This window comes from Lissotriton helveticus, chromosome 8 (assembly GCF_964261635.1).
Source record: "Lissotriton helveticus chromosome 8, aLisHel1.1, whole genome shotgun sequence".
Classification (NCBI taxonomy): domain Eukaryota; kingdom Metazoa; phylum Chordata; class Amphibia; order Caudata; family Salamandridae; genus Lissotriton; species Lissotriton helveticus.
Window position 1 is genome coordinate 1,395,354,872 of NC_136069.1, and position 15,085 is coordinate 1,395,369,956.

General features: G+C 43.4%; 1 protein-coding gene across 1 annotated transcript in view; it reads left to right on the top strand.

Moving 5' to 3' along the window:
• LOC144773378 (ATP-binding cassette sub-family C member 2-like) overlaps positions 1 to 15,085 on the top strand; it is a 560,817-nt gene that overhangs the window by 153,455 nt on the left and 392,277 nt on the right. Inside the window, exon 5 of the mRNA XM_078658348.1 lies at positions 3,648 to 3,825. Within this exon, the coding sequence (XP_078514474.1) occupies positions 3,648 to 3,825 (178 nt within the window). The remainder of the gene's footprint in view (positions 1 to 3,647; positions 3,826 to 15,085) is intronic.

A 15,085-nucleotide genomic window follows, 5' to 3' on the forward strand; every position in this document is an offset into this window, starting at 1 on the left:
TGCCCTGATGTGCCAAGATATGACGTGGAAGCAAGGAACCTCCCCCTGAATCTCCTCGGACGCACCTCCCCTTCAGCAATCTCCCGGGACGTTTCTAGTACCTAACCCATAGAAGCCAGCTGAGCTGAGAAAAGCCAGCCCCCATCCAGAGAGGACATTATTTTATACCCTAATTATTGGCAGACTACACAAAGATGTAGCATCTTTCAGGAAAACCTGTATGTGATTGGTCAGTCATGGTGGCATGAGTTCTCAATACCCTGACTCATTCTAAAATCCTGACTTTACCAGTTTTAACAAAAGAAGCATACATGAATAACTACATTTATAAACATTTGCAACATTTACTAAGAAAAATGTTTCATTCTAATTTTCCTTCCTTCCTTCCACAGCGTAGTCAGATGGACACTTTAACTAACACTGGTACATTGGCACAATCACAAGAATGTACAAAGTTCAAAGTGTCCTTGACTCCTTTAGGAAAGCTGGTACAGTCTGCGCATGCTCTCTTCTCTTTAATGCAAGCCATAGCCTTGCTGGATTCACAGGCAGCCATTTAATTGTAGGCCCCAAAAATAAAACAAACACAAAGATAATATTAATTTCATGTAAATCAGCCCATTATGTTTCCCTCCCTCATACTAATACCCCTATTACCTAGCCAAGCTATTAGTGAAAAGCAGCTTTTCTATTATTTATGACAACATGCAAAATAAATGTGAAATGTGCAACATAGCATTTTCATGCTTTAGTGTAAAATTTAAAAGCACACATAGTTAATACAGCGCACACAGTTAATAAAACACACACAGCAACATGCTTTAGTGTTTTAGATAGCTTTTCATGCAAAAAAGCATTTAGCCCCCTGTGTAGTGTTAGTGCATTATTAATTCACACACATTATAAAAAGAGGTGTTATTAACTGAAAATATGTATCAAAATATGCAACAAGTCAAAGTCTATTAAGACAGGAATATTACATTTAGATTGGCAAGGGATGCGCTGGGAAGAGAGAAACACATTCTATTAATCTTCAAAGCTAAAAAGGCCACTTTTCTCTACACTGTAAAAACACATGTTAATTCAGCACAAGCATTTCAGACTGAATAGGCCTCACTTTCATGTTTTTCATGTGCCATGTTTTTAACTTGCACCAAAATGTGCGTGGCAATTTAAATGCAGTCTGTCTGTAGCACAAAAAATAAAACAATGCCTGACTGCAGATGAAATCTGCTCCATCAGACGCATTAAGCATAGCCGCTTCAGCCAACATGTTGTTTCCTTCAGGGATATCAAGACGAAGTGGAACCATAAGCCTGGAGCAGAATCTAGTACTTTGTGAAGCTGAAAATAATGAAGCCATTCAAAATTACATTTACATCACCACATCCCACCATATTACAAGTCTAAAAGATGCCAATCTGAAGTAAGATGAAAAGTCAATCACTCAAGCTCCAAAACGTCTTTCTTACGAAGAAGTAGGTGGTACCAAAGTTCCGTGCCACGAAGCCGAGTACTATCCCCCAACTGCAAAAAAAGTTCAGGCGACGATGTACTGCCAAGTCAGACCTAAAAATCTATGTAGGTTAATGACCGGCCTTACACCATCTTTGCAGCTGCCAGAGAAAAACATAATAACTTTTAAAGTTATTTGAGACCCTGGAAGTTCTTACTTTGGCAGCTGGATAATTAAACAAAATTATCACAGTGCATTAGGTGCAAGAGTTTTTTGTGCTGTCAAGCCAGACTATAATGAATCTATTTTGTTCAATCCAAGTGAGAAAAGGTCTCCTACATCCAGTGGTGTGCGTGTTGCCGGCAAGTTTGTGTATTCTTTTACAAAAGATAAAGACAGGTTTTAAGTTGTATCTTGGTCCCCATATTGAATATTCAGAATGAACGAAGAAGTGAATTTTAAAGCCTGAACACAACCAAAGAATAGTCTCCCATTACAACTGTTGAAGAGCCATCTTAAGGCCAAGTTGAGTTGCTTACACTGCACCCTCTTCCGAAAGGGAAAAGAATGCAGTTTCATTGATATGTGATCCCATTTCCTAAACCCTCATAGTAAAGTGATCACTGAATTTTGAACCAATTGTAGTGTTTCAAAGATTTTCACTCCATATATAGATACCAATGCCATAATCAATCCTTGATTGTATTTAGGCATTTACCATGGTCACTTGTAGGTGGGAATCATTGTTAGGCAGGAATCTTGCACACAACTTGTAGGAAGGGCAGTGGAAGCAAAGCTGTGCATGTAACTTATAGGTGGGGTAAGTGAAGGCAGTATTTTGCATAGATATTGCACTGCCTAGATTCCCACAGCAAATCCAGGGCCCCAGGGATTCCACTTCTGGCCACAGAGAGGCGTGGGGAATACAATTCTGGAAGATGGCATGCCGCAGAACAACATGCACAGGAAACATGGAAAGGTAGTTCTGGACAAGTTTGATAATGCTTTGCCTGATATCCTTAATTAACAATTCTTGGGTTCCTTAGAGAAATCAACTTGAACAACCATCAGATATTATGGGTGGCTCTCCCGCTGATAGTTGCTAGAAATAAAATAGATGGAGTGTGAGGGCAGTCCAGCCCGGCCTTCAATGGCGGGCTGAAAAGAATTGGACTGAGACTGCATGAACACAGAGTGGTGGACATAGGCTGGGGCAGGCTGGTCTGTAGGGCAATCAAGAAGTGCCCGTAGAGCTGATCTGATAGGTAATAGTATCGGCAGTCACTCATATCTTGAAAAACACTTATACAATGAGTCTTTTCAAGTTGGAAACTGCCCTAATTTGCAAAAGGGGGCCTCCTTTTTAGCTATCTGGTTTGCAACTGGGGGCAGTTTTATTTTGGTACCCGGCCCTATGTTTTGCTCCAGAGTTTGCCGTCTGAAGTTTCATAAAATATGGTGACCCTGACCGAGAGTACTTCGGAATAGAATCATTCTTGAATTTGGGGTGAGTGGTTATCCTTGGGGAGACTGATTTGTAGGTGGGTCGTTTAAAATAAGAATAAGAGGAGTTGGGATGAAGAGACGGAGAAATATGACCTATGAGTCACTCTTTTGCATTGTTTCCAAAATGTCAAAGAGAAGTAGTATAGAAAAAAACTAAGAAATCACGGCCCGGAAATTCTTTCAGAGATGACTTAATAATACTCGTGATTGCATTAGAGTGAGCTGGGGACACAGTCTATAGCAACGCAAGCTGTGTATGGACCTTTTATGTATAATGTGGTCCTGCTCGCTTGGCTGATAGAAAAAGGTACTACTGCATTGTCGTATCTAGCATATTTTAATGTCTAAAAGTCATTATTGCATGAAGAAGTCATGTACTCTTCTTGCAGAAAAACCCACCGGAACTGTTTAGCTTTCTTGCTCATAAATGTAAAGTCACATCTTGTTGTTCTGTAAGAACTTTGTTTGTTAGATGACTCCACATTTACTTAAAGTTGTACGGTTGCCTCTGAAAATTAGACTTTTGTAGATTAGTTTGAGTACTTTGAACGGCATATGGGATGTTAGATCAGTGCTACTGATAGGGCTTACTCTGCAGTTTGGACTGTGCTTGCAGTTTGAAGATATCATCAAATGCCAACTCTTAGCATCTCTAATTGTGTGACATCTCTCATTTCCTTTACAGGTACCTGATCACTTTCTGTGAAAACCCGTCAGCAGGTGTTGGAGCAGGCTATGTGTTTGCCACTTCTCTTCTCCTTGTGGCTGTTTTGCAGACTTTGGTCCATCAGATGTACCAGCGCGTTAACATGCTGACTGCTGCCAAAATTAAAACTGCTGTCGTTGGAACAATTTACCAGAAGGTGAGAACGTCACACTGCCTCTAGTTTCCTGAGCACCATGCAGGGCCGGACTGGGAACCAAAACCAGCCCTGGCAAAGTGCTCTGAGGCCCCCTCGTCCCCCCCTGCAGGGTGGGGGTGCCGCCGAGCTCTTTGCCAGGGCCGGTTTTCGGTTGATTTAGTTACAGGGCCTATTAAAAAAAAGCCCTGTAACAAAATCGGCCCCCGGGGGCTCAAAACTGGCCCCGCCCGTGCGACGCACTGGGGGATTGCCAGGTGCCCGCTATGGCCAGTCTGGCCCTGGCACCGTGTCAGTGTTTATGAGGAAAATAGTCACAATGGAAAAGGGACTTTGGAAATGGAATATGGAGACGGGTAGCCTAAGTCTAGCCTAATAGGGTCTGTCAGAACTCCTTTCAGAGGAGTTACTGGGCCCTGCCGTGGTGGTGGAGGTCTTTTACTCCTGATGTCCTAGGGCCAGGCCTGCTATGGATCCAGAGCAAATGAGCCAAGTTCTTCAGCAGCACATGACTCTAATGCAATAGTATTGTTTGAGCAGTCCAAGGGTCCCTCAAAGGGGAAGGTAAATAGAGGTGGTGAACACAAGCTCGCAACTCAATATACATGCAGCAACAGCAATAAATGATTGTCCAGCCAAATACTCACCTTTATGAAAAAAGAGAAGTACTTTTATTTTACCGCTATTAACTCAAAGGGAAATACGACCTAGTTCCCTGTGTCCCACTCCCTCCTTCCTCTAGCGATAGCCGTTAATCCCCATTCACTCTAGGCAACATCCAGGGTAAGCTCCACTAGTAGTCTGACTCTCAATAGTCCACTACGACTCGGTATTAAAGTAAAAAGTGTTCCAGCGTTGAAGCTTTATCTCGCAACCAAGATTCCCCGGGGCTGGCAGGCCCAAAATCAATCTTACCTGCACCTGCAGGGTCGGAGCATCAGGAGTACTTGAGCGGGCCCTCTCTGCGGGCACTGGAGTGGCTGGTTCAGCAGAGTTCACTGCACACGGCCGAAGCAGGCTGTGCTTGCTGGTTCATGAGTTCTTTACATGGGTTCGTGCAACATCAGCAATCAGAGGTTCTTCGGGGCTGCTCCTGGCAGGGTAAGTCTTTGGTGCATCCCACGGTGCGGGTAAGTAGTACGAAGGTCATGATGTTGATCCTTTGTCACGGTGTAGATGCGTAGGGGTGCCCAGTGGAGCCTCACTCCTCTGGTGAAAATCCCGACCAGTTCAAACTTCTGTCTGGTCCGCTCTGGTTTACAGGGGGACCATATCTCTACTTCACATGGTCTTCGACCCGGTTGGCACAGCAGATTCCTTTATGGCAGCCCCTCCTGGCAAACGGGGTTGCTAGCTCACCGACAGCCAATGGCTATAGCCCATTCCACATGGCGGTCTACCTACGCGGGCCCTTCCCGGCATACATGGTCCCTGGTCCCTCACCGCACACAGGCTCCAGCCCGATTGGCACAACGATGATCAGAGTTCACTTTGCGGTGGCCCCTCCTGGCGTACAGGTCTGTGACTCCTCACTACACATGGCCGATGACCCATTTGGCACAGTGATATTCCCAGCTCACTTTACGACCGCCCTCATCTAGAATTCGAGGGTCACTTACTTTTTCCTGCACAAGAGCATTGACCCAATCGATGCAGCAGCCATCTCATCACATCTTGCAAAGGGAGTTCACTTAACAGGATTCCCCTACTGGACCTCGCTCTCTCAAACGCTGTCCTGTTCCTCACACTGGTCTTCGCAGGCATCCAAAAAGGCGCAAGTGCTCCAAGCTCTGGGTCAGGTGGTCTTGGATTCCCTGGGAGATTTCCCCTCACCCAGCTGGGAGACTAGCAGGCTTTGGACCCAAGTCCTGGTCACAGGCAGAAGTCTTGAAGAGTTCTCCTCTTCTCTCAGCCCAATGGGCTGCTTGACAATTGACAATTTTGGGGGTCTCAAGCTCTCCTTCTTATAGTCCATTCCAGACACCTATTGTGATTTAGAATCTATCTTTAACGTTTTTGTTGGGGATTGGCTTCTTTTTGAAGTGCCCACTCCTCTGTCCTCTCTTCCTCCTGAAAGCAGTCTTTCACAGCAGGAGCGACTCCAAAGCTGGTAGCCCTACAACAGAGAGTGACTAGAGTTGACATCTGGATGTCAGCCACAGTGATATGTGTATCAAAAGGTTAGCCCATGGCCAAAGCCCTAATCTTTATGATTCTCTTACCACCCCGATCTCCTTCCTGAGATGTGCCCAGGCCTCTTCCTTGTGGCCTCTCTCTGAATCAAAGGCACCCTTTGAAGTTTACTGGGTGAGTCTGGCTCACTCTTCTTCAGTGTGTCCCACCCAACTTACAGGAATGCAGCAATGCACAAATCTGTCTTGGGGATTCCTTTACCCCCTCATGTTTCGTCATGCAGCCGTGGGTCTCCCAAAATGGAAATTGATGTCCATATGTTTTTTACCCTTTACAGGCACACATTCACCCAGCACATGTATTCAGCATACACTCAATGCACAACACTGTTTCCTCATGTACTGCACCACTAACAGGCACACATACACCCAGCACATGTATTCAACATACTTGTACTTCACAGCACTACACCGTTCATACCACTCACACTCACACATACACCCAGCTCATGCCTTAAACATACTCACTCTGCTCAGTACTGCATTAGCCCTGTTTTTTATCCTCCCCAGGCACACATAAACACAGCGCAGGTACACCACTCATGCACAGCACAGCAATACACACCAAACCGACATAGGCCAAGGGATCAGTTGCCCACACAGGAGCGTAACTTTATATGAGGTAGCCTGAAACCCTCACTCCAGTGATGTAGGTAAAAAGAGCCTGTTCACTCCTACTGATCACTACACGATATGATGTCACCACTGCACTTGTGCTGTTTAACTCCTGGTAAAAGGAGCAGCCTTTCACCACCGTGAGGGTATCATGTTGGGCTACTCTCCTGGTCAAATAAGACCACAATCGGTGATCCAGGTCTATGGCATGGCACACATGTGTGATCTGTGTTTGACTATGACAACAAATATCAGCATTAGGGATCCGGGCATCAGTACAGTTGTGGCACTCAGGGTGGTGGTTCACATCCATTACCATGTGCAGGGGCGAATCTACCATTGGTGCAATAGGTGCAGTGCTCCAGGGCCCGGAGCCCTGAGGGGTCCTTTGTACTACTTAGATTTTACTATCCCACCAGCAGTCAAAGGGGCCATTTTCCTTGCTTGCACCAGGTCCCATGGCATCCTAGCTACTCTACAGACCATGCGAAGAACTTTTTCATCCCAAAAGGGTTCTTTGTCTACAGTGATAATATTATAATCGCATGTAAATTCTTTTTTTATATTATGTTTCGTAATAGGAATTATGTTTTACAATTTTTTTTATAGCCAGCTCTATGCCATTTCAGTCCTCTGGGAACCCACCTGACACCTAGTGTGATTTACGTGTATGCCTGGTACACTTCCTTGGTCTCTCCTACACTATCTACATCCCTTAATTCTCGCCTGAACTGAATATTTCGAGGTTATTTAATGGAAATAGAGAACTAACGGCAGACTCCAGTTGCCACACTTCCTCAATGTGTTCCACAAGTAATAGATTAATAATGTGATGATGTACTGCAGAACCTAATTAATCAGTGCTGCAGTTGGAGGAGATGAAATGCCTGTGGGTAGGGTGGGGAAAAGAGTGGGTGGTATGGGGACCACCCCTGTAAAAAACAAACAAACAAAAAAAACAAGCACTAACGAGTGGCGGCGATGTTGGGAAGTAAACATTTAAAAAAAATATTTGCAATGCTATATGTCACATTTAAATAGGAGACCTATGGCATTGGAAATAAACGGCCACCATTGTCCCGGCTGCTGCGAAAGTGAAAGCGGGCATGGCCCGCTGTATGTAAGCAAAGCACATTGTTGTGCTTGAGGTAGGAGAAACTCAATAAAGAAAATAGAACACATATGTGCAACAACCATGTAAAGGGGCCAGTAGCCATGGGAGGTCACAAATGACGACTTGGACGTACTAAGGAGAGACTAAGCCTACTAAGGAATCAGATGCCAGCATTTACAAAGGACAAAGACACAAGCCAATGAAAAATAAGTGTGGGGGAGTGGGCGGGGCTTCTTTACCGTACTGAACTACAACAGATCTTTGCCAGAGCATCGCTTGCGCGCTGGCTCAGGCTCAACATTAAAAAAACTCACCACAGGGCAATGGTGTTTACCCCACGGTGAAATTTCCACAAATTATAGGGAGCGATGTGCCTACTGCAAAGCACACCATCTAACATGCAGATCACAGGCTTGTATTTTATGTCGGTAGGTCAGTAGGTTACTGCTTTAGTCACAGAGATTATTTTGTTACTCGCAGTTCATAACAATCCTTCTAATACAGCACAGTCAACTAAGAAGTGGCATCAAGGAGTTGCATGCAAACTGCATATCTTAGGTTTATACGCTTATTTTTTCTCAATCGTATGTTATTTTAAGTTGCTAAAAATTTCGATTGTCCAATTATCATGCTGAGAGAATCTTGATTTCATTAAAGACAACGGAGGCTGACATTATGCAATAACTTTTATTGCTCCCAGGACATGCAGCCCTTTAAAGTGTGAGAGAAACAACGGACAACTGTGGGTCAAAAACAAAATCCATAACTATGTGTATGTGGCTGCCTAAAAGTATGTTCTAAGAATGTAAAAATAAAAACATACTAAAGGACAATCACCCTTTGTGAAAATATGTCCACCAGTTACGTATTCTGTACCGCCCAGTACATCATTTGGTCTACTCCACAGTAGGTAGTCCTTTTTATATCTCCTCAGATAATAATCGGAGATAGTTATTAAGCACCGATGTCTGGTGATTGTTGGTTCGGTCGTAACTTGGAGCAGTGCATAAGTGATAAGTGAAAAAATAATAAATGTGTGTTGAATAAAATTGGATAGTGCAAGCAATATAACTTTATTCTGGAGACAAGCACATCCAATATTAAAATCAATCAAGTGCAAAAAAGTCAGATGGTTCAAACAAATAACTACTGACTGGGTAATTTGGTCGACATGTTTCTGCGGACAACTAACGGCCACACATTGTACCTGCCGCTTCCTCAGGACCCATTAACTTAATTGCTACTGCTTAAACGTGATATGCAAACATTATATACAAAAAGGGACATACATGAACAGAAATACTACATGTCACCTGTTCATCTCTGGTTTCCTTCCTGGAAAGAATAGGAAAACCCCAAGATTCAGCAGCCACATTACACACAATGGACAAGAAAAAGAAAAAGGTAGGATAACACATCTTCATTAGTAAGGGCTATCACATTGCCTTAATATTGCACCTAACATCTAGGTATAATAACCATTTTATGTCTCCCATCTAAAGAATAATCATGGGCTCACCTTAATTTGTAAGGAGAAAAAGCCTCGCCTCACCTGGCAAACAGCTCAGGAATACAAAGCACCGCTCTGTAGTGCAAAGAAACAAATGAAATAATAGACAGTCGTGAACAAAACCCTTTACCCTCTTCAATGTCGGACTCACCGATAGCGGACACTATTTTTGTAAAAAACTTGCCGAGGTCACATTAGCCTCTTACTCTGATTACTCTGTTAATTTCATGCCTCTTTACATTAAACCTTGTGATTTCTAGTATAACGGGGTGCATGGAACACACCTCTCCTATACTGAGTTGTTCGATGGACAAAGATATCCATTCTTTCTTTCTTATTGTCTTTGACAGTAACCCTCTAAAATCTGTTGCCTACTCTCTCCAGGCGACATCACTCGGGTATTGCACATACGATGATCCTTGCTTAATCGATTTAATTGTGAAGCGGTAGAAACAGGAGATGAAATAAATGCATATACTAATTTATTGTTTCTAGTTTCATCTTCCATTATCTCTCTCGCCTCTATACATACTTAAAAAGCTCAGTTATGCGAACGCTCATTCCGCTTCTAGGCTGAGCAGAGAAATAGAACCTTTGACATCGCTCTATTCAAAGTGTCAGATACACTCCACGGGTGCACGTCATCTAGGACTCAGCGCTCGTGTTTGAAAAACGCATACAAAGCGGCCCTACTCGAGTGCACGTCATGCAAAACACAGCGCGCGTGCTTTGGAATGCGCATACGGCACATCCCTATTGTAGAAATAAAAAGCAATCCTAACCCTTACCTGTCCGTCGGTACTCCACTCAGCCTGCCGGGCTGTTTGGGGAGGTACCGCGGGCCGGGTTACAAACTTCCTTATTGACTTCCTAACCCAGTCTGATTGGTTCCCATAGCAGTCGCTAGGGATCATGGGATTCGTGGTCCTGTATGCTTCCCATTCGAAAGATCACCGCTACTTCAACTGCAGCCTGATCCTTAACATTAGCTAATCATCGCACAGTTATAACCAATGGTTGTAACTTATGTTGTCACGTTCTAAGAACATCTCGCATCCTTCTGTGTTTATAATAGGATTGATGTTTATTATAATTCGTTCCTCTCTTACATTCACGTTTCTATTTACATTGCTTAGTATGAAGAACTCTGGTATATGTAGTTCTCACACTAGAACAATGATGATGAGTGAATGACCCGAGTCTACCTCAGGGCAATCATGGGGCATGGGACCTGGAACTATATGGGTAATTGTGGAAGTAATACCTATGTTTCCATGGCAACAAAACGGCGGGATCTCATGAAGGGCAAGGTTTGGAACTATAGAGCCATCCACGGGATGTCTTTGTTCAGACCAGATTTATCGCAATTAAGTTTATACACCCATTTTTGTTCAATCTTGAATAGGTGTCTAGATACATCTGAGATGTGCGTTGGGATGTTAGGTTGCTCCAACACAGTCCACTCAAACTCAGTTGGTTTGTGGCCCACTTGGATGTAATGATTTGTGAGTCTTGTCGCTTGCTTCTTGCACCTGATTGTGCTCTTATGTTCAGATATTCTAGTCCTTATCTTCCGGGTAGTCATGCCCACATACTTGAGTGAGCACGGACATGTGATAAGGTAGATCAGGTGACTACTGTTGCAATTAGTGAACCGTCTTTGTTCCCATGGGTGACTTGTCCCTATGTCAACAGTTGTCGAGTGTCTCGTCTGGGGGCATGCAGCGCAGTTTCCACACGGGTGATGGCCCCTTACCGGTGGCATATTCCAAAGTGTACATAAACAAAGAGATTCTATCAATGTGTGGTGGTTTTAATTTTTAATTTTTATTTTTACATGTGAATGGTGAGAATAATAAACTCTCTCTTAGGATGGTAAAGATGAGAGCACAATGTGCTTGTTAAAATACCCCTCACACACTAAAAAAATCCTTTAGTGTCATGCTTCATCATGGGGGTCTTCCCGTCCCTCTACGGGGCGGGGCGTGCTACGACCTGACGAACTACGCGGGAGCACTTTGAATGTGACAGAGGCTATGTGACAGTGCAAGGTGAGTGATGTCAGTGAAGTGTAGGGACCTATTTATGTGTGGGGTTAAAAAGACAAAAAATTCCCTGGCTAGTGGAAAAAACGATTTATTCACTTCCCTAGCTGGGAACGTTAAGAAGGGGGTTTTGAGGTAGAGCGATTAGCTTGCCACCTGGGCTACATGTTTCGTAAGCAGTCCCCTACTGCTTACTCATCAGGACCTTCTAGTGGCCCCTACTAGAAAATGCTCGGTTTCTAAATTTAATATGCCTACAGTCCTAAAAACTAGCAGCAAAAATCAGCTGGTAGTTTTAGCTTCCGGGCATGAGCTGGCCCAGGGGAAGCGAGATAAAATTTATCAAAAAAGTGGACCTATTGCGGTCTCTGTAAAGGAAATGGGAAAAAGGAGAGAGAAAAACACCAGATTTATACAATTGTATATATAATCTGTCATTCAGCACAGATTATTGACAGTGCCACTGGTCTTACTATACGTCCATATTAGCCCGTCTGATAAAGAATATACTTAAAACTTTATGAACAGAGAAAAGGTGCATTCTACCATCCCCTGATTGTTCGTTTGCACTTGGTGACCGAACATCGTGTAGCCCCATACAATTAGGGCTGGCTTGTGTCAACACACACACAATCATAACTCAATGCACACATCAGCATCACACAGGGTTAAAATAAGAGGGACCCGATTCCTTCGAGAGGAATGTTCAATTCGAAAAGTGTTATTCAGAACAGTCATTCAAAATCACTGTAGGACACACAAAAGCTTTTGATACATACTACTTTGGCACACGTTATATGCCCCATGAGCTGACAGACGGTAGGTGTTCCCCACGGTAATCTGCAAGAGAAAGCCGCGCCCTTAGCGTAAAATACACAAACCAAAGTAGTTCGTTTTTAATTATTATCTTTTGTCTCGTGGACCAAGTTTTAAAGACTCATGGTCAAAGTCTATTACTCACAATTTCCGCATAAGTTCACTGCCTTACTCCTACCCGTGCTGCCGCTCCGAAGAATAATGGGGTCTTGTGCTCGGCAATAATATAAACTCCGCGTTGCACTGTCATCACGTTTGGTGTGTGATGGAAAGACTAGCACGCTGACCTAAGATGGCCGCCGTTAGCGGAACGTCGGATGGTGCATTAACGGAAGTCTTTCTTCCGTATTTACTCTTTAAAATAGATCGTATACCTCAGAATATTTATTTTTATTTGCTATAACTCCATGATTTTTATTATAATTTCTAAATATTCGATTTTATCTGGTTATAGAATTAGTTTGGGTAATGATTCTGACGATGTCTGAGGTTGCTGACACTAGTGTGAAGTCAATACACATAGCGGACTATTTTAGGGGCTGGGTAACAATGTAGAAAATAAAGAGAAATGCAGAAACGAGTCTTCCAAAACATTTCCAATGAAGAGCGACAAGCACTTCGAGAATTGAGCAACAACAAAGAAGTGGTGATAAAACCAGCGGACAAGGGGGGTGCAACTGTGTTACTAAACAAAGAACAATACGACAAGGAGTGCACAAGATTACTAAAAGATGAAAGAAACTATGAGGTCTTACGGACCGACCCTACCGAGAGAATAATAATCAAAATCAAAACGATGGTAGAGGAGGCACTGTCTCATAATTGGATCACCATAAAAGAAGGGGAGTTTCTATGTCAAAAGAACCCGAGAACTCCTTACCTGTACATCCTACCGAAGATCCACAAGAACCTAGAGAACCCCCTGGGAAGACCAATCGTCTCGGGGATCGAGTCGGTTCTTGAACCAGTTTCTAGATTTGCAGATGCATTTCTGAGACCTATGATACAGAGGACATCTACCTACCTTAGAGACACCAAAGACGTGCTGAATTTACTTGAGGAAGTGCCATTTGATCCGAATACACAGCTTTTAATTAGCTGTGACGTAGAGAGCCTCTACACCAGCCTGCCACACAATGAAACCCTGGCAATAATCGAAGATGTTCTCTTTGAAGACGACTGGGAGTATCAAACCCCACGAAATGTGGTTAGGGAATGCTGCTCTCTGGCACTAAAGGAGAACTTTTTTGAACATAACGGCACCTTATACCTCCAAAAACATGGGACCAGCATGGGGAGCACATTTGCTCCAAGCATAGCTGGTCTCTATGTGCACCATCTTGAGGAAACTAGGATATTGAACTCCAGTAACCCATTCAGAAATAACATCATGACCTGGAAAAGGTACATCGATGATATCCTTATCATCTGGGATGGAGATGAAAAGACCGCTCAGCAGTTCCTTAAGTGGCTCAACTCCCAAGACGAGTTCCTGAAATTCACCAGTCACCACCAATAACAATCTGGTATTTCTTGATTTGAAAATTTTCCCGAAAAATGGCAGATTGATGACAACAACACACTTCAAGAGCACTTCCAAGAACTGTCTATTGATGTACCAAAGCTTTCATCCTAGACATCTGAGGGACAATCTACCCTACGGACAGTTCCTGCGCCTCTGCAGGAATTGCACAGAAATTGCCAATTTTAAATCACAGTCCAACGATTTACGGGAGAAACTACAAACTAGAAACTACCCTAAGAGGATCATTGATAAAGCATACAAAAGAGCCAGGAACAACTGCAGAGAGAGTCTCCTCGAAGACAAAGCAAAAAGAGTGGAAAAGCAGAGACCCATATGTGTTACCACGTATAACACAAGTTCTGATCAAGTAATCAAGATCATCAACAGGAATTGGAAGATTCTTAACAGCGGAGGTCTTCAGATTCCGAAACCCATGTTTTCGCACAAAAGAGCACAGAGTGTGAGAGATATACTGGTACACACTAGACCTAAAGAAAATAAGGTCAATGCCCAAGGTAACTCCAGTTTTGTACAAGGACACTACCCATGTGGTGGATGCAAGGTGTGTTGCCTTATCAAAAAGAGTAAGACACTAACTTTCAACAATGGGACAAAATGGGAGCAGAGAAGCTTCAGTAACTGCAACAGCTCCAATGTTGTATACCTAATCACCTGCCCCTGCAACCTTGAATACGTCGGCATGACGAGCAGGGCCGTAAAGACAAGAATAGGTGAGCATAAGAGCACAATTAAATGCAGGAAGTCAAGTACAAAATTAACCAACCACTTCCTTGAAAGTGGGCATAAACCTGAGGACATTACCTGGACTGTGATAGAGCAGATTGACAATGAGAAACACCTACTGGAAAAAGAACAAAGGTGGGTTTTTCGTGTCCAATCTAACAAGCATGGGCTGAACGATGAAATACCTTGGGGCCAGCTGTAGACCATGCATACCTATCCCCCACTGACAGGTACCCTTTTTTACTACTAACCTTGGCCCTGTAACCATCCGGCCACTTTATGGGAGCCCCAACAGGGGCGATACCTGCTTTTGATTAAACTTACAGATTGCAGACAAATATCAAAGGTAGTTCTTCTGTCTCGGTTAGGGAGCACAGCTCCTCATGTAGCATGGGAGATGCCAACCTCTCTTTGAGCGACATCATCATGGAAACGACACATATTGTCTATGAATACCATGTAATAACGAAACCTTTCTCGTGGCAGTATTGTTACAGGTATAAATAGTCACTGATCACAATATATAAGTTCGGAGCACTTGGGTAAAAGCCTCTTTATTTTCTACATTGTTACCCAGCCCCTAAAATACTCCGCTATGTGTATTGACTTCACACTAGTGTCAGCAACCTCAGACATCGTCAGAATCATTACCCAAACTAATTCTATAACCAGATAAAATCGAATATTTAGAAATTATAATAA